The 27,988-nt window shown below is 45.5% G+C and overlaps 2 protein-coding genes across 4 annotated transcripts in view; both read right to left on the bottom strand.

The window, feature by feature from the left end:
- Positions 1–8,842, bottom strand: part of LOC134406531 (RNA binding protein fox-1 homolog 1-like) — a 42,588-nt gene extending 33,746 nt beyond the window's left edge. For both annotated transcript variants that reach the window (XM_063138002.1, XM_063138003.1), the window contains exon 1: positions 8,606–8,842. In XM_063138002.1, coding sequence (XP_062994072.1) covers positions 8,606–8,692 — 87 coding nt within the window. In that variant the 5' untranslated portion in view covers positions 8,693–8,842. The remainder of the gene's footprint in view (positions 1–8,605) is intronic.
- Positions 8,843–15,024: 6,182 nt separating this feature from the next.
- Positions 15,025–24,834, bottom strand: JOSD2 (Josephin domain containing 2). Of its 2 annotated transcripts, XM_063137716.1 has the most exons (5): positions 24,714–24,834; positions 23,713–23,899; positions 21,431–21,556; positions 20,511–20,705; positions 15,025–16,145 (listed from the first exon to the last, which is right to left on the bottom strand). In XM_063137716.1, the coding sequence occupies exons 1-5, from the start codon at positions 24,823–24,825 to the stop codon at positions 16,043–16,045; spliced, it is 723 nt and encodes a 240-aa protein (XP_062993786.1). In that variant the 5' UTR covers positions 24,826–24,834; the 3' UTR covers positions 15,025–16,042. The 2 variants fall into 2 exon arrangements, with proteins under 2 accessions (XP_062993786.1, XP_062993787.1); XM_063137717.1 differs by lacking the exon at positions 21,431–21,556.
- Positions 24,835–27,988: the final 3,154 nt, after the last annotated feature.

The raw sequence follows: 27,988 nt of genomic DNA, 5'->3' as shown, positions 1-27,988 counted from the left end.
ATCAATACTCCTATCTTACTGGTGAGGAACAACTGAGGCTGAGAGATTTGGTTAGCACAAGGCCAGCTATGGTAGAAGGTTTTTTTAATCTGTTTGATTGTTTTACACCCACAACTTTACTTGCTTTTGTGAAGCTGCTCTTGGCGATCCACTGCAAAACGCGCAGGGATCTACGTGTTTATGATTCTGACCTACCTTCTGCCTGTGCCTGTTCTAGAAGAGCAAAAGGGACTCAAGAGAAGCACCTTAGTAGAGTGGCGACTTACAAATCGCCAAAAAGAGAGGAAATGCATCAGCAAAAAAAGAGGACAAGCAAGGAAACAGATATGCACAGAATTTGCAGAATCTACTTTATAGGTAGAGAGATACAGAATTAAGATTACTGTATTTTCTGGCGTATAAGACTACTTTTTAACCCAGGAAAATCTTCTCAAAAGTTGGGGGTCGTCTTATACGCCCAGTATAAGATGACTTTTTAACCCAGGAAGATCTTCTCAAAAGTTGGGGGTCGTCTTATACGCCAGAAAATACGGTACTTATTTCCATGTTGTGTGTGTCTTCTCAGTCTAGGGGCTAAGCGCTGATGGTCAACCCTGACTGCTATCCCTTCTTACAGATTGGTTCTTAATCTTTAAACCAGTCTTGGGCCCAACGACTGTTCAAATAGAGGACTGTCCTCTGTAAGGTAGACCACATGGCCAGTCTACCATTAGCCATCATCTCTTCCAATGGCTTACCTAACTATATTGCCATTGTGCTACTTAGAACGCTTTTAACCGCTTATGTCGAGTGAACTTTTCAGGGCCAGATGAGTTTAGAATTTTAACTTTATATAAATACAGCCCACAATCCACCGCAATGCAAATCCGCTCGTTTCGGAGCTAGCAGGTTTGATCCAGTCGTAACAAGACACGGCTGGAGAGAAGGGGTCTCACAGGACGCCTCTCTGATCTGAGGAACAAATTATTCTGGCAGTGGAAGGAGGGTGGTGCTTTCCAGAGCCACCTGTTTCCTATAAAGTCGTGTGCTCACTTAGGACATAAAGGAAGCAAATAAAGAGGTGACATTTTCCAGCCGTGCAGCCTGCTCCTGGGATTTATGCGCTGTTTGCTGAGCCCTTCAGCACAAGAATCCCACGCACACATTGCTGGAGGGTTTGAAAAACAAACAGCCCCCCCCCCCTCTCGGACGCCATTTCTTATCATGGTTGGCTCCACTTTCAATCCTTATAAATAGCTCCGCTTCACTGCAGCACCTTCTTGTCACTCACAAGCCAAGAGGGGCCCCAGAGAGGGGGTGGGCAAACATGTTCGTAAATAGAATGTGTATCAAGGGATCTTTCTCAGGCAGGACCTGGGATTGTTGAGGGGCCTTTGGCAGGAAGCCAAATTAGTCTGTTCCCCCCCCCCCCCCGGAATTCCATTACTTTGCTTTTAAAACAACAGTAACAAGGAAATATTTTGTGGCCCATAGCTGTTGCAGACCGCAGCCCAATGCAATGAGCCAAACACAGTGCAACCATTTTTGAGTTTTAAGAAAGCTTCAGAATGACCTCAAATCCTAAATCCATATAATGCAATGCCTTTATTGGGCCAACTCAAAAATCGCACAAAAATGTGCAAGCTTTTGAGAGCTCCAGATCTCTTCATCAGGCAGGAGGTTTCAAAAAGCAAGATGGCGGGGTGGAATAGGAGGAAACGAGGCTGACTGGATGCTGTAGACAAGCTGTCTGCATATAGTCAGTCTTGAGATGACATGGAAGAGGAAGAATTTTATGATTCACATTCTTTGGCAGCTCCAGCCAAAGGAAATGAGGCAGGTGGCTACCAAGTAGAGGGTCTTTTCTGCTGTGGCACCCTGGTTATGGAATCAGCTTCCTAGAGAGGCTTGCCTGGAACCTATATTATGCCCTTTCCAGCACCAAGTATAGACCTTATTTCTGAAAGCATTTTAGTCTTTCAGTTCTGTTGTTTTAAAATCTGTTATTGTATTTTATATCTCTGCGCTGCCCCTAGATTTTATTCTGGTTTTACTTACTGTAGTTTTAAACTTTTAAATTTTACATTTTTATGCTGCAATTTCTGGTATTAATTGTTGTGACCCGCCTAGAGAGCTTCGTCTATTGAACGGTATAGAAATGGAACAAATAAATCAATAAATCCTAAGATTTTCCTGCACTCCTATCAGCTAGACTAATATTGTCTTGTTCTTCCCCTTCCCCCAGATAGGAGGAGGTTTATTGGCTTTTTAGACTATGAAAATGGGTTGTAGCTTGGGGGTAAAGCCCAGGCTTTCTTTGCATGCAGACTAGATCCCAGATTCAATTCCTGCCTTCTCTAGTTAAAAAGGATCCGGTAGCAGGTGATGAGAAAAACCTCTGCCTGAGACCTTGGAGATCTGATTCTAGTAGACGTGTGAACAGTACAAGGGCCAACGGAGCAATGATCTGACTTTATAAGGCAGCTTCCTAGGTACTATGATACTACAACTGAGCTGGATAGTGAAAGAAGATCTCACACATCCTATAGAAATTTGCAACAATATTTTGAAAAACTGATATTGGAGGTGATAGTCTTTGGAAAACTATTTTTTGTAATGAGTTAAAAAGCAGAGCAACATTTGAAAGAATGGTACGCAGGCTCCATTCACGAATGGACTTCTATCTTCTATTGTTAGCAAAGTTTACCTGTAATTTACTCCTTTCCCCCCACTTTTTTTTTTTAGAATGTTGTAATATTTGAAATGAAGGCCTTTAAACTATGTAATTACACTTGTGGGTTTTTGGTATGGGTTTTTTTTGGTAAGCTTATAATAAAAAAATGATTACAAAAAAAGCAGAGTTGAGTTGACTTTTGCAGTGGAATTGCAGATGCAGGGTTGGCCTCCTGCAGTGGTACCCAGTGCTGCAGCTAGCGCTGGTTCTCAGGGCCAGAGCGCTGCAGCCCGTTGGGGTGGGGTGGGGGGTGTCCCAAACCACTATCCAGAGAGCAGCAAGTGAGAGGCCCAGTGGCCAACAGGCCCAGCATCAGCATGTGGGCTGCATGGGCAGTGTGTGTGTGTGTGTGTGTATTTCTGCTCTTAACATATCAGGAATGTAAAACACAGAATGTAAAACACAGTTGTAAAACACAGAATGGTGCAGTGGAGGAAGGAATTCAGCATTAGTGGTGTGTTTCATAATTGAAATAATAAGCAGGCCCATCTAAAGGGGGGTCCTCATAAGACCATTAAGTCCAAGTTCTAAAATTATCCAGATGCCCACCCAAGCAGCATAGCATGTATGTGGCCCCCATCCAATTTTTTAAAATAAATTAACGGGAAAGACGATGTCCTTGGCCATTTTCCCTCTAAATATATATATTTTTAAAAAATCATTTGAGTCTCCCAGCATACTACAGGCCATGGTCAGGGTGGGCAGGGACAAAATGGCCCCCAGAATCCCCAAAGTTGCCCACCCTTGGTATACACTATGACCCAGAAGCACGTCGTTGCAACAATGTTCTGGTGCAGTCTTTCCCAACTTGGTGCCCTTCAGATGTGTTGGAATACAACTCTCATCATCCCCAACCACTACTGTGTACGCAGTATACCAGAGACAGTGTGTAATTTGCCTTTTGAGGAGGTGCTGGAGATGCACTAGTATCCTTCCTTGCAATAAATATCTGAGCAGTGGGGTTGGGGCAAACCCATCTCGACTCTAGAGCACCTACATACAAAGGCACAGACACAAAAATACAAGCGTACCACTTCCTATAACCGCCTACCTAGATGTGGCTGAATATGTTTGAACATATTCAGTTGAGAGTTTCATAAATGGTGCTATCAGATCCATTGTAGCATTGTGCTCTCTAAACTGCTGCAGTCCATTTATCAACCCCAACCCCAACTTACCTCTAAAGCAAATGCCAGGAAAGCCTATTCAAATGCAAAACAAATGAATACAATACAAAAGAGGAGAGGATCAACAATGTATAAGTGGGATGGGGACTTTGCCAGCTAATAGCAATGATTCCCACTATGAGAATCCAGACATTACAAGTACACTACTTTCATCTGCGAAATTTGGAAACCATGCCTGTCCATTCACTGGCTTCTAATAACACTCCAGGCATAGAGGTAGTGGCCCAGTTCGCATGTAAAGAGAAGCCACCATGGGTGAATTTCCCCACAGAGCTTGTTGTTGAGGGAGCAGCAGCCATTTTGAATATTTAGGGCATGGCAGGAGCACACTATAGTAGGGTGACCAACTGTCAGGATTTCCCCAGATTTGTCCTGGTTTTTGTTCTTTCCATGGTGTCAGGGGGGATTTTCTATAATTTTCAATAATGTCCTGGAATGACACACCTTCCCCTTTAAGGCTGCCATTAGCATGGCAGGAGGGAATGACATGCTTTCTTGAGGGACATCATTCCCCCACCCCGAGCTCCAATTGAGGTCTTAAAGGGGAAAGTGGGTCATTCGTGGACATTATAGAAAAGGCCCCAACTGGAGTGGATGGTGGTGGTGCAGAATGAAATCCTTTCCCCTCCTCCACTCCAATCGGGTTCTTTAAGGTGGCGGGGGAATAATGTACTTTCTGCAGGACTCAGAAAGCTGCTTCCCCACACACACACTAGGTGTCCTCTTTTTTGGTTTCCCAAATATGGTCACCCTACACTATAGCTTCTTGTTACATGTGGATGACAAGCCACCCACAACCCTGAAACTGCCATGGGTTCAGGGTGGCAACCACCTCAACAACCCACCTTAGCATGTATTGAAAAACAGCAGTGGCAGCTTGGATTAACAATTTGGCACCTGTTGGTGCCACAATCCATTGTGGCTGATAAATCAATAAGCCATGGTGGTTGTGGTGATCAAGCAAACCATGTTAGTGTGATATAGCACTATAGCAGTCATGCACCTGGATTGCACAATTGCAGGGTGGTTAATAAGTCACAGTGGCTTGTTAACCACCATGTACCTGCTGGTCACATGCATGGTTTGTCATGTCACACGAACCCTGCCAGGTTGGCTTGAGCAACAGGGTTCTGGATGGTTTGTTACCCACAGCAACAAGCCACCCTGGCCAGGTTCGCATGACATGATATGTTGCTAAGAGTAATTTTGCTAATCTCTCTGGCATGTGACCAGCACATGCAGCAAGAGGAAATAAACCACAGTGGCTTATTTCCCCAGCTGTGATCGTGCAAACCAGCCTAGAGTGTTGCTTGGGCTATAGAGAGGTAGATTCAAATCCTCACTCTGCCATGAAACTCAGTGGGTGAACTTGGCCTACTCTTGGTCCCTAGCCACTTAACCCACTTTACAGGGGAAGGCGGATCCATAGGCTCATCTACACCAAGCAGGATATTATTATTATTATTATTATTATTATTATTATTATTATTATTATTATTATTTATATAGCACCATCAATGTACATGGTGCTGTACAGAGTAAAACAATAAAATAGCAAAACCCTGCTGTATGAAAGTGATATATAAATGGCAGGAGCCACACTACGGCTTAATAGTGGTATTGAAGTGCACTGCAAGATCTACACTACTGCTATATAGTGGTACTGCTTTATAGTGCACTGACAACTGTTGGGGCCCATGACGCATCTACATCAACCAAGATACAACTCCATGAAAGCGGTATATGGTATGTGTTATGGGCCCCAACAGTTGTCAGGACACTTCAATACCGCTATAAAGCAGTAGTGTAGATTCTGCCATATACTTCAATACTGCTATAAAGCAGTAGTGTGGCTCCTGCCTTTTATACACCACTTTTATATTCCACTTTCATAGTAGAATATCCTGCTTGGTGTAGATGAGCCCCATGTCAGCCACCCTGATGTCATTGGAGAAAGGGCAGGATATACATGTAATCCCAAATATTTATAAATGGTGGCTTTAAAAAAACAAAAACAAAATGCTGCATGGTGTGGGCATTACTTATCTTTGAAACCACCTTCTTTAAGTCCCTTCGTCATTTCTAGAACTTGTACCCTCTATGCACTAATGGTAGGGTGACCATATTTGGGAAACCAAAAAAGAGGACACCTAGTGTGTGGGGAAGCAGCTTTCTGAGTCCTGCAGAAAGTACGTTATTCCCCCGCCACCTTAAAGAACCCGATTGGAGTGGAGGAGGGGAAAGGATTTCATTCTGCACCACCACCATCCACTCCAGTTGGGGCCTTTTCTATAATGTCCACGAATGACCCACTTTCCCCTTTAAGACCTCAATTGGAGCTTGGGGTGGGGGAATGATGTGCCTCAAGAAAGCATGTCATTCCCTCCTGCCATGCTAATGGCAGCCTTAAAGAGGAAGGTGTGTCATTCCAGGACATTATTGAAAATTATAGAAAATCCCCCGACACCATGGAAAGAACAAAAACCAGGACAAATCCGGGGAAATCCTGACAGTTGGTCACCCTAACTAATGGTGAGTGTGTGTGTGTGTGTGTGTGTGGAGAGAGAGCAAGAGTGCAGAGTTAGGTAACTTGGTGCTCTTCAGATGTTTGGACTACAGCTCCTATCAGTCCCAACGGTCAAGGATTATAGGACTTTTAGGGCAAACCTTCTGGAGGACACTTCGTTGCCTACCCGAGGCACTTTCAGTAGCTGCTTCTTAGGTGTTCAAATCCCTTCCTCCCAAGTCTTGACAAAGACCTAGTCTGAATAACTACTGGAAGCGATAGAAGGCCTTATCTTAAACATTCCAGCCAGAACTGAGCATGGGTCTTTGCCCTGGCTCATTTCACTTCCTACCAGATATTTTATCTTTATATAAGGTTTCCTCCACACACCCCACACAACCATTTCTCATCGTTTTCACCATTCATAATACACGTGAAAGAAAAGGGTAAACATTTCGAAAGCTTATAATGGCTTTTCTGTTCTGCCAGGTTTTCAGTTGGCATGAGTGGTATTGTGATACACGAAGCAAAACAAAAAATTCAATTGTGCTCCTCTCTTCATCCTAAAAGAACAAAAATAGCTGCAATTTGCATGTCTTTAATGGTACACGAGAAGGGTAGGATGTACCCCCTTCAAGCAGTGGGTTTTGGGGGTACCATTTAATGGCAGGAAATTGTCAATTTATCATTTATAGTTTTTTCCTTTCTATTTTTTTTACTACCATTTAAAGTTTTCTGCCCCAAGCAGCAACATGTCTGGGGTCTACCTTGGTTTGTCATCAATATTGTGTGTTTCTGCTTTTGTCGTTATCGTGAAGCAATAAAATCATCGGCAATATTCTAAATGAGAACCTTGCAAGAGTTTGAACCACTTAAACTATTTTGTGAGCAATCTTGAGTGCCTAACTGAGGTAGAAAAGGTGAACGATTTTTTTAAAAAAATGAAAATAACATTAAATAAATTAAAATAAAACCTAGGAGTTCAGCTAGGTTTTTTGGCAGATGAGAGACAGGAGAAAAAATGTCAACACCTGACCATCATAATCATTCCAAAAGCACCTCAAGCAGTTCCCTTTGTTGGTAGCACTTTGGCCACAGACCTTTAAATTGTTTCCCTGTCACACGCAAGAGACCCACAAAAATAAAAACACAGGAGAATGAAAGGGACAAAAAATGAAATAAAAAAGTGAGGGCAATTTGAGAGGTAGTTGTGTCGTTCCTCTCAGGGGAAATCCAGGCGCTGCGGAATGGCACATGCAACCCAAGCAATTGCTTGAGATAGCCATGTTCTTTGGGGCATCGATGGCACACCTCATGCTTCAAGAGTTTTGTGTCAGCAGCACCCTCAGCATAACTCCAAGGGATCTTAGAGCACCCCGCCCCTGTGATGAAACCATTTGGGCATCACAATGTCTTTCTCTATGCCAGTTTCCTTGCCCAGTTAGGCTCATTTATTCACGTGTGCCCCCGCCTTCCCCCATTAAATAGTTCACAGCAGCGTTTACGTCTGTGAGGTAAATGAGAGCATGGCTATGTAAAGTCCCTCACAAATGGATCGGAAGTGGCCATTGACTCATAAGGGCTTACACATGGCATGGCGTCTTAAAGCATTTTGATCAGCTACCAGGTTAGCTGGTTTAAAGGATTGGAGAAAGTGTGGAGTTACTGGGGGGGGGGGGAGAAACAGTTCTGGGAAGAGTGAAACCCCAAACATGGTGAATTCCCAGATCCCAGAGTTTGAGCAGTATGAACCTTGTCTTTAGCCACACAAACGTTTTTCCCTCCTGTCAAAATATATCCTTCTGCCTGCCGACATCAGGAGCCACCATTTTAACGGCGTAATTAAACCTACAGGGACCTTACCCATGATGGGGCCTGCCCATTGACACAGCCCATCTGGAACACACGCTGAACAGAACCCATAGAATCAGGTACCAAATGGATTGATCTCTCTCGGTTCCCACAAGAGCCGTAAATATCTCTCCCCTTACAAGGGAAAGGCTTTCTATCTCTCGCACTCAATCACTGAGCAATTCTGTAAAAATAACTTAGGAATGGAGGGATTTATCTGTGGGGGAGGCTTTATCAGCTGTCCCCTCAAGACCACCAGCCAGACACAGCTGGGCCCTGTCAATGGCACGGAGATCGCACGCTCACACACCGACGCATGCACACATATATGAATACAAATGGTCATACCTGAACCAGCCCGGAGTAACATTGGGGTGCCGGAGGGTAGACAGGCAGGCTGTAGGGGTGCAGAACCACAGCTGGAGGGGACAACATGGCACATAATAAAGACTGGGCCCGACCACCCAGTACCAAGAGGAGTCAAAAGCACCTCTGTCCGAGCGTCTTTGGCACCGGCGGAGGGAGTGTTGAGTGGCAGATGGGACGGTGCCATTGAAAGACGCCAACAGCTGTCGAGAACACAAGCTCCTGTCACAAACTGCTTGGGCAAAAGCATCTGCACTGGGATAGAATCTCGCCAGGGACACATAATTTTATGAGGTACAAAGCAAGCATGAGGTACTGAGGTAAACATGACTTTTGCCACAGGTTTATGACTGCCTTGCCACCATTCTATTTTATCTATGTGTTGCACGCATATACTCATGCAGAGGCAGTATAAGCTTCACTCATTATTATTTTTTAAAAAAACACAAGGTGGTTATTATTTATAATTGGTTTAGAGAGCTATTTAGTTTATATTTAAACGTTGCATAATTCAGCCAAATTAAAAGTGTTCCAATCCCATGGATTTTAATGGGAACATTAGACATCTCTCCCTCTGAAATCTATGGGACTTATTGCACAATACTTGGCATGTTTACACAGAAGATAGAACCACTGAATTCAGTAGGGCTTCTTCACAAGTAAGTGTGTATAGGATTGCAACCTTAGAATGGTTAACTTTGATTGGATCATGGCAATTATATTGTATAGTTTTACATTGTGTTGTACACAGCCTTAAATATGCAGGGTCAGATGGGATATAAATATTTTATATTAAAAATAAAATAAAGCTTATCAATACTTGCCCAGTAAAGATTAAACCCTCACCCAGAAGACCAGGAACAATATATTGTTTGGGGAAAATTTATTTGCCCCCAGTTCCTGTGAAAATTGCAGCTAAATTAGGATGGAACAGGGAAATCTGAAGGGGGTGGCATAGAAGGTCAGCATTCCTGTTAACAAAAATGTCCTGGTGCTTCAACTTTGTCAGCCCTGGCTTTGCTACACCATTGCCACCCACTCATACATATACAGTGTTGTCAGGCCATCAGCACATCCACCTGTTCTACAGATCTCTGGCATATACCAACAGCATGTATGGATGGGAGAATATGTACACAGAGCATTTTTAAAACATGACACTGGCCAAATGGAACTCCACATCGGTAACTGCTGACCAGAGAGACCACATCTAAGTTGGGCCTGAGCTACTAGCTTGCGTATACCTAAGTGTAGAAATGGAGGGCTAAACAAGACCCTTTGATGAGGATGCACTGCTCCACCTTCCCATGCAATTATCAGTAGCAAATTGCACAATATCCCATAAAATTGGGCAGTGAGAACATCCACTTTCTTCCTACCGTTTTAATTTATATAGGGCCCATCCCACCTTCCTATACGTGTGTGTGTGCTCCCACGCTTTAAGACCCGGTGATGAAAATCTCCAGTCCAGCAAGAGATCTGCCGCTTACGTCCTTCTTCTTTGGGCATTTCATGAGCCGTAGCTGTTTCATGCCACCTCTGGATTCTATCATGTCCTTCCATAGTTTTATTACGGTTTGATTTTATCTATGTTACTAGATTTTAATTGGACCATATTTTGGGAAATCTATTGATTGAAAAGTGGGCTAAAAAAATACCTACAAATGGTTTGAGGCAGCTAACATTATCACAGCTGTACAAAGTTTCCATTCTTGATTATTATTATTTTTTAAACATCAAGGGAGTTTTTACAGAAGCCCTTTGCCCATCTCCAGACTGTGGTTATGTATATGGCGAGGGGGGGGGGGGAGGGATAATAATTGCAACTCTCTACTGCCTCCCAGAGCCCAATGCATATACTACAAAGTTCATTAAAAGAAAAGAAAAAGGAAGTTGCGCTGGCCATAAGAAGTTTTCCAAAACCCAGAGTCAAGCAAAATAGTGCCCAAAGTTTCACAGGCTTCATCAGGCTGGACATTAAGCAGATTGGGGCGGGGTAAGCTGTCTTGATATTGAAGCCATGCGGTCTACATTTAGTCACAACTCTTTGTAGTCTTAAATTGCAGACTTTGTGGCTCCAACATCAAGCCAGCCTCGCCCACTTGGGCTTGCTGAAGAGTTCTGGAGATCTCAAAAGCTTGCTCACTAATTGTTTATGTGTTGGTCAGTCTTAAGAATGGTATTTCCCAATAGATTTTACCAAGTTCATGAAGATGGTTTTTCCACATTTAAAAAGGGTTATATCCTTTTGTTTGTCCATCTATACAATTAGGAATAATAGTATAGTAATAAGTCACGAAGAGTCGGAAGCGACTGAACGAATAAACAACAAAAAATAATTAATAATTAATAATAATTAGCAATAATTTGCAAGATTGCAAAGCACTATAATTTACCATTATAAGCCTATTACTATTATTTTTATTATTAATCATTTGTTATTAAGACAGCTGAAGTCACTAGTTCCTAAATTACGCAATTAGCAGCCTGATCATACACAATGTTTATGTTAAGCAGGCCTGAAAAAGCATATTAGGTAGGATAAAACATGGTCCTAAATACATGGTACACCAATCTATTGGGAGGAATCAATAGAATCAAGGCTGGAAACTGCCTAGTGGTCCTGATGTTGAGCAATGGGCGAGGGACTTGTCAGCCATCCCCAAACTGGTGGGGGATGCTGGAAGCTGTAGTCCAACACATTGAGATGCATGTGTTAGAGCAAGGCACAAAGGAAAAGGTGGCGAAAATAAAGAGTTTAAAACACTGAGAAGTTTCAAGGATCGTGGCATAACATCCTAGGCTGTGTCTATACGCCGCCACGTTGCCTCTTGATTCTCCTCAAACCCCATAGCATCACTGCTGCGAAGTAGAAGCGGAAGAGTTACACGGCAGGAGTAAACTTGGGCTATCCAGCCTGGGGAAAAGTACAGTGCCGTTGTCAGATGGCGGGAACGGAAAACCACGTAAACCTTTTTTTGATGGCAACTCTGTGCATTATATATCTTAACTGTCCTTAGTTTCATTCCCCGACTTTTACATCACCCTGGCTGCCATTAGGAGGCTTGTTGAGACCGCCTGGTGCCCCCTGCCCTGCATTCCCATGCCTACCCTGCGCTGGGATCCGCCCCTAGGTATGCCCAATTTCTTAACCTGGACCAAAGCCTCCACTGACAGATAAAAACAACAACGTGGTGATATTGGAGCAACTGAAAAAGTCATAGTAAAATGACATTTCAAAAAAATGCAAGGAAAAGCCCAATGCATCTGTGAGTTGGCAGCTGCGCCATTTAAACAGCGCGTACAGACAAGCCCTCAGACCTTCAGAGACTGGAAATTGGAGTCCTCTGTCCTGTCGCCAACAATAAAATCTAGCATTTGACCGTGATTATTTCCTTTCCTTCTTCCCCCTCGCCTATCGTTTTTTTTTTCTAGGTTATGAAAAGACAGGGCAGGAACAGGTGGTGGTATTATGGAGAATGAGAACAGAAAGGGGGAGAGAATTGCTCGACAATTGCTTCTAGTAACCCTGCGTATTGCCAATGTAGATTTTAAAAAGTAGCAAGAAAGATTACACCAGAGCGTGTGCCGTAAAATCCAACAAGCAGAAACTGAACCACTGAAAACAAGGTATAAAGATGTCAAAGCGATGATAGAATACGTACAACAGCCTACTCTGTGAGGAAGTCAACTCAGTGGATCTTAAAAGCAGAGCCTATTTCTCCTGCCTCGCTGGGGCTGCCTTTGTGAGAGGAGAACTTTACTTCCCCTTTGGCCACAAAGTCGAGGGAAGTGTTTTTGTTTTTGAAGAAGCAGCTACTGGCTATTTCACCCTGAAATGCCCCCCTCACTCACTCCCCCTCTGTTTACCGGTACCTAAGACTCACTGTCTTTGGGTGGAGAGCTGGACAAACTAGCTCCACAGGCCTCCGGAGAAAGCTAGAGCCTTTGGGAAAGAGTCCAGTTCATTTGGTCTTTCTTGCTTTCAGCCTCAGGGCCAATTCTTTGAAGCTGAGAACAGCAAGGCTGTTCAACCTCCTTTGGGCCCAGTTACAATCTCTGTATATGCCTGCTCACCCACCCACTCCCAGGCCACACTCCCCTTTGCCCCAACTACGTTTTTAACTAGGAGCAACCCCTATTTCCAAATACTTGCACTGAAAATTGCAGTTTTGCCTCCTCCAAAGATGCTTAATTTTTAAAAAAATGTTTTTAAAGCCTATGCACTAATTCTTCAGCTCTCTCTCTCTCTCTCTCTCTCTCTCTCTCTCTCTCTCTCACACACACACACACACACACACACACTTTGTGATATTCTCTAAAAATTTAAATCTTGGGGTGGTAGGGTGACCACACACCCCATTTTACAGAGGGCAATCTTCTACACTATGTTCAGCATTGAGGGAGGCTTGGAGAGTAGCAGTACGGTAGAGGCCTTCTCAGTGGTGGCCCTCAAATTATGGAATATCCCTGATGAGGCCTGCCTGGCTCCAACCCTTTCAGAACCCAGTTAAAGCAACCCTCTTAGTTCAGGCATTTGGCAGCATTTAATGAGTTTTTAATCAGGTCCTGGATTGTCTTTGGCTGACTGTGGTATCAAAATATAATAAATGAAATGAATGAATCTGAAGGTGTCCTCTCTTTGAAGGGCTGAACTGTCCAAGTCCAGCTTAAAGATGTAAGAAAGAGGGGAACCAAGGGCCCTTGGAGATGTCCATCAAGCACACCTGGACAGCAGGAAAAAAGGAGGCACTCTGGTCACTTGGACACAGTCTTCCCTGCTATGGGGAGATGCACTCTATTTCTATTTATGGCCATGATTTCCAAATTTGCATTCATACATATACATTAGCATATGCAAACTGCTGTCATATTTTGGGGTGTTGCGTAAGTGACCACCTGGGGAAAGGGGGGGAAGGAGGAAGGGGGAAGATGCATCGTGACTCAAGCACCCACATGCAAATAAATGCATATGGACCACAACAAATGGTCATTAAACCACTTCCCTTCTATCATGGCTACCTAAATATCGCTGGAGGTTTTAGGTGCCAAAATGCTGTTTAAAATACACGCAGAGCCATTGTGAGGTTGTGTGTGTGTTTAATATAAAGGAAGCTGTTACGGTCAGCTTACGCGCACACGTTTCTGAGGACAGTGGAGGATTGACCGCTGCAGAATAAGTGAACAAGGCACACAACGACATGGTAAAGTAATGCCTTCAGCAATGTTCTGTGTAACAAGCTAGGGCCAAGGCAATGATAGTAGGTAGGGGAAATGGGGATGGAACCAATATACAAGGACGTTTCTATTTTAATCTGTGAAATGGTAGAAGATAAAGGACTTTCTCCCTCCTCCCACCATTTCCCACGCGCAAATCCGTGCTTACCTCCAGAAGCCCTTTCACCCCCACCCCATTCACTTACCCCTAATGTGGTCACCCCAGCCTTTCCCTACCATTCATTTATGGCATTCTCCCTGCACTCCACCATCACACTTCACACAGAAGAATCACAAACTCTGATGCACGTTTATTTGTTTTGCATCATTTAGCTTTTGCAGCGGCGGTAAGGGGCATTTTCCACCAGGAAAAGGACAGCGTGAACCAGAGTTGCTAAATTTAAAAAAAGGGCAGAAACATTGGAGGATAGTCACGGGAGATCCACAGAGGCGGGCAGTGCAGTAGCTTACCACTGCTCAGTTCCCCATGCTGGGTTTTGACCTTTTGCAAGACGCTCCGCATATGCTTTTGCAATTTTTCCTCCTCAGCCATGAGAGATAGATTTTCCTTTTACAGGAAAAAAAAAAAAAAACCTCCAAGTGGTCAAGGTTTTCGCTTGTATGGAAAGGATTGCTGCTTCTATTCCCACCCTGCAGGTTTTTTAATGCTTTAACTGCAGGCAAAAATTCAACAGGCACAGGTTCCCCCAAACATACCACTGCTAGGAGAAGCTGCCCCTTTGAATTTCTGCCAGCCAACAATTAAAGGCAGAGAGGCCCCATTGAGTGCTTGCAACCTGGGGTCTCCAATTTGCTCTCCACAGCCCAAACCAGGACTCTAGTACAATAGTTCTTCCCAATTCCCCACACACATTCCCATCTCCTTTTCTCCCTTTCTGACTTCACTCCAGGCTATTCCAGAGTTCTTAATCCCATCTTCCCTACAGCCTGCCTGGAAAGCATTCCATTTTCCCTGCCAATGCCATTACAGGCAAGCTTCAAGAGAAAACAGAAGGAGCACGGCTCACTCCGCCAGGGCTGGAATGGTCAATTTTGAAGTGCAGGCTCCCATCGTAACAATCCCCATAGCAACGTCCCCAAGGTAGTCCAAAAATTCAGTCAGCTGTGTCAATCCATTCCAATAAACCAGTCCTAGCAGTGTTGATCTCTACCAGAAGCAAGTATTTTGTGAAGTTAACCAGCCTTTATTGAACATTCAAGACCAAGCCACACCAGAATACTTTGCTTTGCAGCAAGGAAAAATATATTGCTGTTGGAAGATTCATTTTCCTCCCAGCTACAGTGAGAATTGCAGTTAAGCTCAGAGGGAGCAGGGAATGCTGAAGAGGGCGGCAGACGATATCTGAGTCCCTGCAACTAAAAAAGTGCCAGTGCTGTGTCCCTGCGGACCTTGGTGCCACTACACCACTGCTCTCCACATATTCCCCCCAATGGAAAGTGCCGCTGTTCTGAGTACAACAGCCCCCAAGCTCCTCAAAAGGTTCCACTCGCCGACGCAAGCTTTGGCTTGACATCTTCGGCTCTTCCACATGCACCCTCCCTTCCCTTCCCTCCCAATTTCCTTCAGAGCAACGCCTTTCAAAAGCGTAAGCGGGGGCAGATTTAAGGCAAAGGCGAAGACGTTCTTACTTAACCCAATGAACCTATTACAATGCTTAAGCGGAAATGGCTTTCTACAAAAGGATCACAGCAGTACAAAGAGGAGAGCTCCGCTATCCCTGTTGGTCAGATGCACAGCCTCCAGGCCGAAGCCACATTCGTACCACCGACTGTCACATGGTGGGGATCACCCAGGGGACGGCTATCACCATCAAGCCCTGCCTGTAGACTCCCCCCGCCTCCAGAAAGATCCGGTTGGCCAAAGACCCTTGCATGGCTATTCCTGTGCTCTAAATGGTCATGCCAGGAGGAGACCCTCTGCCACTTGGTACCACATCCTTTATTCCATAATGTCCTGGAACAGGCAAAGTCATTAAAAAGAATGGAGGGGGGCTGGGAACACCCATTTCCTGGAAGGGGAGAGGGAAGGATGGATTTCACGGACAGCTCTCAGAGTGGCAGTGTAAACGAAGGGGCACTGCTGCCCTCCTTCCCCATAGCACATGCAGCAACCGGCACAAAGGGGACGGAGCAGAGTGCTTCAGGTCCAGCAGGCCCAGGTGGAGTCTTGGGTGCCAGGGATCACCTGACAGTGCTTAGCCAGTTCCCAGCTTCGCCGGTCTCTTGGGGGACAACCAGCAGCAATTCGCAGGGGCCCTGAGACAGAACATCCTGGAGGAATACCCTGTGGGGGAAGGGGAGGGAGAGAAAAACAACAGGTCAGGAATCTTGCAGGCCTCCTAGAGGCAGCCTGGGGCCAGCCTCCCAAACACCCATTCTCAGAAATCCAGCACCAGCCCTGGGTGGCTGTTCTCCAGATTTCGGCCTTGCTCCATTGCCACCTCTAACCCGGAGGGATCTCGTCTGTTCTATTCAGCACAAGTGGGACCTCCCCCAGAGCACAGCCCAGCATGAGGAGGAATGAGATTCCAGGAGCATCACTGGGCTGGCTTTGACCAGAAGGGAGATAAAAGCACCGCAGCACTTTTGGAGACAAGCTGGCTTAATGGTGGCTTTTGAGGGCAAGGGGTTATTCTCGGAGCCTCTATGCTTTGATGCTCCAGCAACTGTTTAGATTACAGATGGCATCCATGTTTCACACCCCCGGATGGCCATATTGTGTTCTTCACATTCCTCCTGCCTCATGTCTCCTCTTCATGTTAGCTTGGCTGATCCCACACTGACCCCTACCCCAGCTATGCACACACACGCCTCCCACCTTTTCCCAGTCCATTACATGAATTTGATGAAATCTGTCCTTGTCTGGAAACTCCCCTGGCCACAACAAGCCAGGTAGCTTCTATGCAAAAATCATTTTAGTTTATTTATTTAAAGCTTTAATACTTAAGAATATAAGAAGTGCCCTGATGCTGGATCAGACCAAGGAACAATCTCGTCCAGCACTCTGTTCACACAGTGGCCGACCAGCCATCGGCCAGGAATGAACAAGCAGGACATGGTGCAACAGCACCCTCCCACCCATGTTCCCCAGCAACTGCTGCACACAGGCTTACTGCCTCAAATACTGGAGATAGCACACAACCATCAGGGCTAGTAGCCACTGATCACTACATCTTGTGGTAGTGAGTTCCACAATTTAACTACGTACTGTGTGAAGAAGTACTTCCTTTTATTTGCCCTGAACCTCCCACCAATTAGCTTCATGGGATGACCCCAGGTTCTAATATTTTGAGAGAGGGAGAAAAATGACTCCATCCAAGATAAGCAATCCCAGCTGATGTAACCTTCCTTCATAGGGGAGATGGTCCAGCCCCTTAATCATTTTAGTTGCCCTTTTCTGCACTTTTTACAGCTCTATAATATCCTTTTGTAGGTGCAGTGAGCAGAACTGTACACAGTATTCTAAGTGTGGTCGCACCACAGATCTGTATAAAGGCAGTACGATACTGGCAGTTTTATTCTCAATTCCTTTTCTTATAATGCCTAACATGAAGTTTCCCTTCTTTACAGCGGCCTCACACTGGGTGGACATTTTCATCGATCTGCCCGCCACAATCCCAAGATCTCTTTCTTGTTCGGTCATCACCCGCTCAGGTCCCATTAAGTTATACTTGAAGTTGGGGGATTTTGCCCCAACGTGCATCACCTTACACTTGCTTACATTGAACCGCTTCTGCCTCTCCACTGCCGGATCAAGGCAGCTGACAATTCCAAAATAAGTCATCAAGTAAAAACTTCTACTTCTTCTTCTTCTTGTTATTATTATTATTCAGGACAGAGTCTGAGTAACAGAAACAGACAAGCAACCATTGACAAGAATGAGCACATCCTTGATTGTCAAAGGCTCCACCAACCGTTTTGAGCTGTAGCCGCAAGGTTTGAATCTGTTTTTGAGGGGCGGAGAGCTTTTAAAAAACGCCCCAATCATGCAGCAGATTTTATACAAGAGTTTTATTATTTAATAGCCGAATTGCAAAAAATTGCAGGCTGCAAATGCCATTGTAGCACCTCTAACAGGGGCTGACCGCTGTGACACAGACATGCATCTTCTTAAACACACACAGAAAATACACATTTTGCTTCGATTTTATTTTTAGCTGCAGCTATATAAAAACACAGCTAGAGTTATAAGCAATAACTGTGGCATATACCCATGTGCAAATTTAAGAAGTCATGCAATTAACCAACAGCACAACCTGTTTTCTCAGCGACAGGTCCCCACACTGTTCAGGGGGCCTTACTCACAAGTAAGTAAGCAAGGATCACAACCTCAGATATATATATATATATATTTGGGTAACAGCCCTAGTTTTAGCACAGTGGCTAAAAGAAAGGTGGGCACATGCCAAAGAGTGTCTCTGGAGGGGGTAATACTTAAGCTGGGACAGCGTCATGCAGGTTCGTGGCTCTAACTCCCATCAACCCCAGCCAGGCTGGACAATGGCCAGGGGTTGATGGGAGTTGGGAATTCCGACAACACCTTGAGAGCCACAGATCTGCCACCCTGGAGGCAGAAGATGGTGGCCCTTCAGATATCTTGGTCCTAGGCTGTTCTAAGATGGTTTCAGATTTCTGGGGGCTGGAAAGGGAAGAGCAGGGGAGTTGCGCCTATCACTCCTTGCAACATCAGCACATACAAAAGGGGGTGGGATCATTTCCCCGAATTACAACCCCTCAGATCCATATCCCCTGCATTATTCTATTTAGACCATCCTCCAAAGAGTATAACCTTGGATACACTTGCTGGGGTAGATGGAGAGACCCTAACCTTTTCCCAGAGTATAACTCAGGGCTAATCTATTCCCGTCTCTGAACCTAGTCTGGGCACCTTAAGAACCACCTTCTTCCATAGATTCCTCACTGCATGCTCCATTTAACATCCTACAGGCCTTCCTCCAGATATCATTGTTGAACGAGATGCGTAGGGTAGCTACTAGAAACGGAGCCATTTCAATGGCTGTTCCGGAAGGCTTTTGGGCACAGAAAATGTATTTATTTATTTATTTAATTACATTTATATACCGCCCCACAGCCGAAGCTCTCTGGGCGGTTTACAACAATTAAAAATAGTAAACATTAAAAGTATACAAAAATTTTAAAAACATAAAAACAGTGTAAAAACAACACTATCCATTTAAAAACAACAATTCTGGGGTCCATTAAAAACAAACTTAACGTTGTTAAATGCTGTTAAAATGCCTGGGAGAGAAGTCTTGACCTGGCGTCGAAAAGATAACGTTGGCACCAGGCGAGCCTCATCAGGAAGATCATTCCACTGTCGGGGGGCAACCACTGAGAAGGCCCTCTCCCTTGTTGCCATCCTCCGAGCTTCCCTTGGAGTAGGCACTCGGAGGAGGACCTTAGATGTTGAGCGCAGTGTACGGGTAGGTTCATGTCGGGAGAGGCGTTCCATCAGGTATTGTGGTCCCAAGCCATGTAAGGCTTTGTAGGTTAAGACCAGCACCTTGAATTGGGCTCGGAAACATATAGGCAGCCAATGCAAGCAGGCCAGAATCGGTCTTATATGCTCAAACCTCCCTGTTCCAGCTATCAATCTGGCCGCCGCATTTTGTACAAGCTGCAGCTTCCGGAATAGGGCGAATAAATGACCCAGGGGCTGGAGCAACTCTGAGGGAAGGTTACAACAGCTGGGATTGTTTAGTTTAGAAAAAAAAAGGAGAGAAAGGGGGAGAGATGATTGACGTGTACAAAATTATGCATGGCGTGGAGAAAGTGGATAGGGAAGCATTTTTCTCCCTCTCTCATAATCAGTGGGGGTCATCCCACGAAGCTGAATGGAGGGAGATTCAGGACATATGAAAGGAAGGACTTCTTCACACAGCAAATAGTTAAACTATGGAATTCGCAACCACAAGGCGTAGTGATGGATACCAATTTAGATGTCTTTAAAAGGAAATAAGACAAATGCACAGAGAAGGCTATCAATGGCAACTGGTCCTGAAAGCTATGTGCTACCTCCAGTAGCAGAGGCAGCAAGGCTAGGTGCACCATTTGCTGGGGAACATGGGAGGGAGGGTGCTGCTGTACCTGTGTCCTGCTTGTAGATTCTTGGTCAACAGCTGGTTGGCTTCTGTGTGCTGGACTAGATGGGCCCATGGTCTGATCCAGCATGGCTCTTATGTTCTTAACCCCATGATTTGATGTTTTATTATTTGTGGTTGTTGATTTTCTTGTCATTTGACATTGTGGTTTTTTTAATTTATTGCACAATATGCTTTTCTATCAGCTGCCTTGAATTCACTTTGAGGGGGTAACGACAGCATAAGCATTTTAAAATAAATAAAAATGAAGATATTCTTAGGATATACCAGGGACAGGCAACTTGGTACCCTCCAGATGTTTTGGATGACAACTCCCATAAGCGAAACCTAGCATGAGCAATGGTCATGGATTATGGGAGTTATTATTATTATTTATTTATATAGCACCATCAATGTACATGGTGCTGTACAGAGTAAAACAGTAAATAGCAAGACCCTGCCGCATAGGCTTACATTTGAATCAAAAACATCTGGAGGGCACTAGGTTGCCTATTTCTCAGCCTCTAAAGCCACCATTCTATCAGTACCTGAGATCAGCTTCACCACCAATCGGAGCCGGAGCCTTCAGCTTGGAGTCGAGGTTGTAGTAGATGCCATCAAGCTGACGCACAGCGAACCAGTGCCGACGCCTCAAGGGAAGAGACAGGAAGCCCAGACACACGTTGGACGGGACGTTGACAATGAACCCAAAAACTCCTTCCAAGGAGAGCTGCTCCAGCGGCCTAAAACAGAAAGAGAGACGTGGGACCTGGCAAGGACAGCACGTTACTCTACAAAGCAGGGGTGGGGGAGCATGCACTCCAAGAACTCTGGGAGGGCTGCAACTCCTATCAGCCCATGGTCAAGGATGATGGAAATCACAGCCCTCTGGAGGCTGTTTGACTTCCAACATCCCTGACCGTTGGCCATGCTGGCTGAGACTGATGGGAGTTGGAGTCCAACAACATCTGGAAGGCTGCAAGTTCTCCCATCACCACCACCACCACCACGTCGCAGCGTGAAAGTGCTAGCACCTGAGCCTGCTTATTTCTCCTCTGCCCTCCGCACGCCTGCTTCCTTTCGCATCGTGCATCTTTGACAGTAAGCTAATGTTTGAAATGGCAAGCTGCCTTGGGCGATTTGGCACAAAGGCAGTATAGAAATATAGCAAATTAAGTGAACAGAAAGCAGGAGTGTCCTATTGGAAGAGGGAATGGCAGATGCTCGCAAGCCAGCTTTTGTAGCAATCTTGCAGAAGCTTGGAGCTTGCAAGGCACCCTTGTGCAGAGGGGAAGGAGACAGATGAAACCAGATGTCCCCAACCTGTTGCCCTCGAGATTATATTGGACTACAACTCCCAGTATCCCCAAGCCAGCTGGGGGATGCTGAGAGTTGCAGTCCAACACAACTGGAGGGCACCAGGTTGGGGACAGCTGGAAGAAGCAAAGGTAGATGCTTGCTCCCTGACCTGCGCTTGTCCCACCAGATGGCTTCTAGCCCGGCGCTTTGGAGAGCTGCCATGATGACATTGACGTCATAGTTCCCGGTCCCCAGAAAGCTGCGGTGGGGGTTCCACCTGGCATCGGGGGCCAGCCTGTTAGCGGGGAAAAAGAAAGAAAGACAGGCTTGTCTTAGCATCAGAGTGCTGGACACAGACAACAGAATAAAGCACTGGGGAATAGCTGAGGTCTCACTGCTCCAAATGACCCCGTCTTTTCTCCCTTGCTGCCCCTTATGCCTGGAACTGCCTGCCACAATTCCTGCATGATGCTACCTCTCTTCCTTCCTTCCCCTGTCCCTTACTGCAAATAGGCCCAACTCCCTATAAGCCAGCCTTCTCCCTCCTGGTGCCCTACATCAGCCCAAGCAAGCAGCGTCAACAGTCAGGGATGCTGAGACTTCTGGTCAAAACCATCCGGAGGGCACCAAGGATTTGATTCTTACCACATTTATCCTCCGTCTTCCTTTTCCTTTGCTACCTCCCTTGAATTACATGTTAAATCAGCCTTCCCCCACTGGTGTCCTCCAGACTTATTGGACTACAACTCCCATCAGCCCCACCAGCATGGTCAGTGCTCGGGGCTGATGGGAGCCACAGTCTAAAACATCTGGAAGGCACCAGATTGGGGAAGGTACTATGTTATTATTAAATATCATCGTCATCATCACTATGAGTAGTATTAAGATAGTTCTTTTCTTGTACATTCAGGTTCACATAACCTTGTCCAGAAGGAAATTACTTCCGTTTTAAACATGTTATTTCACACATTAGTGTTTGGCTGGGGTGGTTTTGTGTTTGTTTCAAGCTGGACAACCCTTTATCCCCAGAGAGTTACCCTGGAAAACACATCAAGAATAAAGGATGCATACTTCTTCCTTTATAACTGTTGTCTTGGCTTTCCCAGAGAAATATTGTACCCCAGGGAAGTCTCGCAGGCTCCTAGTTGTTCCAGAACAACACAGTATAAATGAACTATAAATCAAGAGATCCATACTGGAGAAGAAGCCGTATTTCAGATGCTTACTTGTGTAGCTTACACCTGTTTCACTGAAGTGGTTACAGAGTGCAAGATATTATCTGCACGGTGCTAATTAAAGTGTCACGATGACCAATGGTTCTCAGTGAAACTGAATCTCAGTGTCTCATGCAAGACACCTTGGGATTTGCCCATTCCACTCATGAAGGATGCAGGTGGCCTCTTCCATCGGTGATGAGGAAGCTGAACCAACAGCTTCAAAGCACACGAGGAGAAGGGGGCCCTTTCAGAGAGCGGCAGGTGCACATTGAGCAGAAGAGGTGTGTGCGGTTTAAAGAAGACCCATTTAAGAGGTGCGCGTGCGTGCGCAGCACTACCTATGGAGCCCTGTGAGAGGAGCTCTTCACCTTTTCCATTTGAGGCATGCAGTAATTCCATCTGGAGCTTTCAGTTTTCTAGTCCTCATCATTGTCAGATTGTGGAAAATAAAGGAAATGATGCAGATACACTCCAGGACCCAACAGGTCAGCTAGAACAGGCACACTGAATCACCCTCCTCCTACCTACCAAATACTTAGTCCAGTAAATAATTATTTAATAACTACTTAAAAGAAAACAATTACTTGCTTTCCTAAAATTCTAACCTGAGAGCTGAACATAGATGAAAAAAATCTCCAAACCGCATTTCTCTCAATTTTGCCCATGGGATTCATAATATATACACACAGGCCTAAGCATCACCCAGGACTAGCCACTTGTCCAACTCCACGCTCCAGCCACATTTCCCAGCCCAAACACGTTTCTCCTCTTGCTGCCCACCATCCAGTTTCCATATTTTGCAAACTCTCAAGTTTTGCAGTTGAAATTATGGTCATGTTAGTAGGCAGGCTTATGAGGGGGAAAAAACAACCCATTGGTCTGTTACTACGTAATTAATTCTGAACTTAGAGTTGATCTCCCCAGAATCCCAAAATAAACATTTTTAATGTATTTAGTTTTTCTTTGGAACCAAAACCAGGTGTTGGTCAGGGGATGCTGATGGTACTTGGTGGCCTCTGGATATATTGAAATACATCTCCCATCACTCCCAGCTAGCATGGCTCAAGGACAGGAATGATGGGAGCTGTAGTCTAACATCCCTGGAGGGCACCAGGTTGGAGAACTCTCCTTTAGACTGATCACAGGAGCATCCTGTATACATCCTGTGGGGAACTTGCAGTGTTTATAGCCATACAAACACTAAGCCAAGCTACCAGACGCCCAAACCACTCACTTCTTGCAGATCTCATCAGCCGCCTCCTGGGTGAAACGTCGTTCCTGCAGGACATTGTTGAGGGCATGGACAGCACACAGCTCAAGGCGCTGCCGCTCGTGGTAAAGCCCAGATGCCGCGTTTTGTCCTGGGTTCCCTGACATCACATCTACACCGGCCCGAAAGGGCCTCCCCAAGAAGATCAGCCCTGGAGATAAATCCCAGTAAGAATCACAAAGCGGGAGAAGAAGGCAGACAAATCAATACAATCCCATTAGTGGCCTACTGCCAAAGATCTGGCGGTAATTTCACAGCAGCATATGCTCTCTGGAAGTGCTTTGCTAGCTCTGGGCTGATGGGGCCTTGGCCCTGAATCTATTGCCCACAAGCCCAGATCTCTTCTATGGGGCTTGAAATGTCAACAGGTGTCAATGGAAGGTGTTTCCCCCCCCCCCTCAGCTTAACTGCCATGAGCAATTTTCAAAGGGGACTGCAGCTAGGGAGGGGAAGGGAGAGGAGATTCGTAAAATTAACTTTCTCTGTGATTTTAAGACCGCTTTGAAGACTAGCCTTTTCCGGCAGGCCAACCAGATGAATGTGGAATCAAGAATTTTTTAAGATGTGCTGATTCTTGTACTGATATTGTTCCCCGCCTTGATCCAAAGGGAGAGGTGGGTAATAAATAAATAAATAAATAAATATATTATATTATTATTCCTCTTCCCTATGTGCTACAGTGCCCCTCCCCCACCCCCATACATGGAAATTAACCTTAAGGAGGAGGAAATCTACTCAGGCTAATGTGAGGTTTTTCCTAACACAGGCAGGTTTTTTTCCCTAAGATTGGCAGCGGCGGGGGTAGGGGGATTTCCACGGGGATAACAGTTTGGGAGGGAAGGATTAACCCCCTTCCTGTGCATTGCGGCCCCCTAAAATCCCCCCTCCATATGGCACTTTAAAAAGAAAGCCTTAGATTGAGCCCTGCATTTTTCCATGTCCAGTAACGCCTCCGGGTTCCTCACCTCTGCCCCTCCTAGCCACCCGCAGGTCTCCCAACTTTCCATTCTGTCTCCCGCTTTTCCTTGCCCTCTCAGATTCTTTCCTCTGGCCTTCTCTTTTGCCCCTCATGCCCATAAGCGACTTGTCCAGACTCCTACCCCCTTGCCTTCACTTCCACCCTTCTTTCCCCAGACTCTTATATCCCTGCCATATGCCCTTCTCTAGGATCACAGCAGCTCAGCCAATAGCAGGTAAAGACTCTCCTGCCTGCCCCACCCGTCTGTGACATTAGGGAAACTCGGCCAATCGCTGACAGAGGCTGCGCCTGGTTCTTCGCCACCCTCAACGCAAAAGCCCCAAGTACACAGTGACATAAAATGCCCCCAAATTCCACACAGGAGTCCCTACAGCCGGATACAAACAAAGCGCACACACATACACCATTTACTGCTAGAGGTAGAAAATAAAACACAGGCACTACTGAACTGCACAACACACAAATACCCTATTTCTTCAATTCTTAGACAAACTTTCCCCCCCATATAAACATCTCTAAAAATAGGGTGCGTCCTAGAATCGTAGGTGAGTCTTAGGGTGTTTTTTTTTTTCTGTTAGTGGTACTGAAATTAGTGTGCGTCTTACAATCGAAGAAATACAGTACATCTTTTAAACACTTTTAAACACAAGAGTCAGAAATTCAAGATACAACTGTAAGTGAAATGAATATCTTCATCTGTGTAGTAGGAAGCCACAAGCGGAAGTTATTACAGAATAAGGCACCCTTAAAGGATATGTATCTAGGCCATAACCCCCACCATTACCTCCTGTCTCTTCTGACACCACTGAAAATCCTCTGAACTATTCTATTAAAAACTGTCACTCCTCCGCAACCCTAAAGAACATTTGAAGATCAGAAACCTTGTTCGTTTGCTTTAAAAGACACGAAGTCGATTGCAATTTGCAGAGACTGTCGTTTCCCAGCCAGTCCCCGGCTAACCAAGTTCCCAAGGCAAGTAATATTTGCACCAGCTAACTAGGGACAATTCATTTCATCATTAGAGTACTGTTGTCGTTTTTAAATAAGTAGCCACCAGCTTATTTGCCAAGGAACCAGGCCCTGGACTCGTTAAGATGCTTGGTCGCCCTAGCCCAGGCGTCTCCAGCTGGGGGCCCTCCAAATGTCTTGGACTACAACTCCCACCAACCGCAGCCAGCATGGATTGGGGGAATCTCAATGCCACAAGCAGTATTAAAGTTTCTAGAGATGGCCGGGCGAGTCTACAACCGCGTCTTTTCCACTAAGATACTTTCCCCTACAATCTCGTAGGGTTGTGTGTGTGTGAGTGAGAGAGAGAGCGTTACCCGGAGGAGCGCACTCTGTACATGCTCTACAAAACCACTCCTCATTAGGAGTTTCCATGGCAGTACAAGCAGGTTCCGGGGCTTAAAAGCTGCCGTAACTTCTCACGTCCGCACCCTCCCGACTTGTTTTTAAATTCCTTCCACCATTGCCCAGCCTAATACCCACTTTCCATTCTGGGCAAATGCCTGCCGCGGCGAGGAAAAGAAACACCCGCCTTCCCCCCGGAAACCTGGATGGAAGACATCTTACCCTGAAGAAGCTGAAGCGCAAAAGTCTCCCCACCACCATGACTGTCCCCGAAACGGCTTGTTTTAAGGCCAGTCTGACTGTGCAGAGGAGGGAGAAACTACGCTTCCCAACAAGCCCTGGGCGTCAGGATGGAACCACAACTCCCGGCATGCTTCACGGGCCGGACGGAAGTGAACTGGGAACCACCGTTCCCAAAATGCACCAACAGGGCATTGGGAAAACTACAGCCCCCGGTATGTATTGAGGCAGAAGCTGGGGAGGACTGAAGGATGAGAGAGACTGACTGTAATAATAATACAGGTATAGAAGCTAGAGCTCCATTGTGACACAGAGAAGACTACAACTCCCAGCATGCAGCGCGAGGGTGAGTAACAGTGCAATAAAAAGCGTGCGGATGCGCAGCCCTGGTAACTATGGTTCCCAGAATAGACTGTGTCAATGGCTTCTACTATTCCCAGGTCAGTAACAACATTTTCTTTTCGTGAATTATAGCCCAGCCTCCCTTACCTGATTCTCTCTGGGACTGATGCGAGTTGAAGTCCAAAACATCTGGAGGACACCAAGTTGGGGAGGGCTGTTTTGGGCGTTTTTCCTGACGGATGGGTTGTGCTTTTAAGAGCTGTGTTGCAGAGAGAAGTTCTATCGGTGCAGCACCCGGTGCAAATACAGGGATGGCTGGCAATGTTAAAAGTTAGATGTCAGCATGGTCAGTTCTGGACAAGGTTGCAGACCTAAGTAGATTGATATGTAACCTGGCGCCCTCCTGATGTTTTAGAATACAGCTCCCCTAGTAGCTGATTATTGGCTGTGCTAGATAGGGCTGATGGGAATTGTAGTCCAAAACATCTTGATGGCGCCAGGTTAGTTACCATGAGGCAGGGGTGGGCAGAAAGTAGATCTCCAGAAGTTTTGGACTTCAACTCCCAGCATTCCTGACCGTTGATCATGCTGGTAGGGGCTTCTGGAAGTTGAAGTCCAAAACATCTGGAGATTTGCTTTCTGCTCACTTCTGTCCTAAAGCTCTGCTGTCCCCAACCTGGCAGCCTCCAGATGTATTGGACAGCAACGCCCATAATTGGGAGTTGCAGTCCAACACATCTGAAGGATGCCAGGTCAGGGAAGGCTGCTCTTCTAGGCATTATACAGGTTTCAGGTTATTGAGATAAACAAACACATAATGGATGATTTCCCCATTACATGAATCAGCCATTAAGTGTGTGTTTGTTCCCTGCAATCCTAGGTGTAACCTGAAACCTACATGACACCTAGTAAAACCAATCCATTTAATGTATGCAGCTCTTCCTCCATTCCATCTTAAGACTCTGACCGTGGATTCAACATCAAATCAATTTTTTCTTCTTCCTCTCTCCAGCCCATCTGTTTTTGTAATATCTTGCCTGATGAAGAGATCAGACAATTTTGTGCATATCCTATTGGTTCTAGGAGATGTATTACCTGACAGTGAAACTTGAAATGTTTCTTACAGACACACATGGCTTACTTTGTGTTATGTCTGACAAATGGTTAGCATCTTTACTCAGGAGTAAGCCCCACTGAATTCAGTGAGGCTTATTCCCTAGCAAGTGTGCTTGCAAATTTACTGTAAGAGTTATTTAAGTGGGTGACTGCCTCAAATCTAAATACAAACAATGTCCGGTCCCCCCCAAAATGGAAATGGAATTTGAG

Source organism: Elgaria multicarinata, chromosome 11, assembly GCF_023053635.1.
Source record: "Elgaria multicarinata webbii isolate HBS135686 ecotype San Diego chromosome 11, rElgMul1.1.pri, whole genome shotgun sequence".
In the NCBI taxonomy this organism is placed as follows: Eukaryota; Metazoa; Chordata; class Lepidosauria; order Squamata; family Anguidae; genus Elgaria; species Elgaria multicarinata.
Note: the sequence above shows the minus strand (reverse complement) of the source record. Positions and strands in the feature narration are given on the sequence as shown.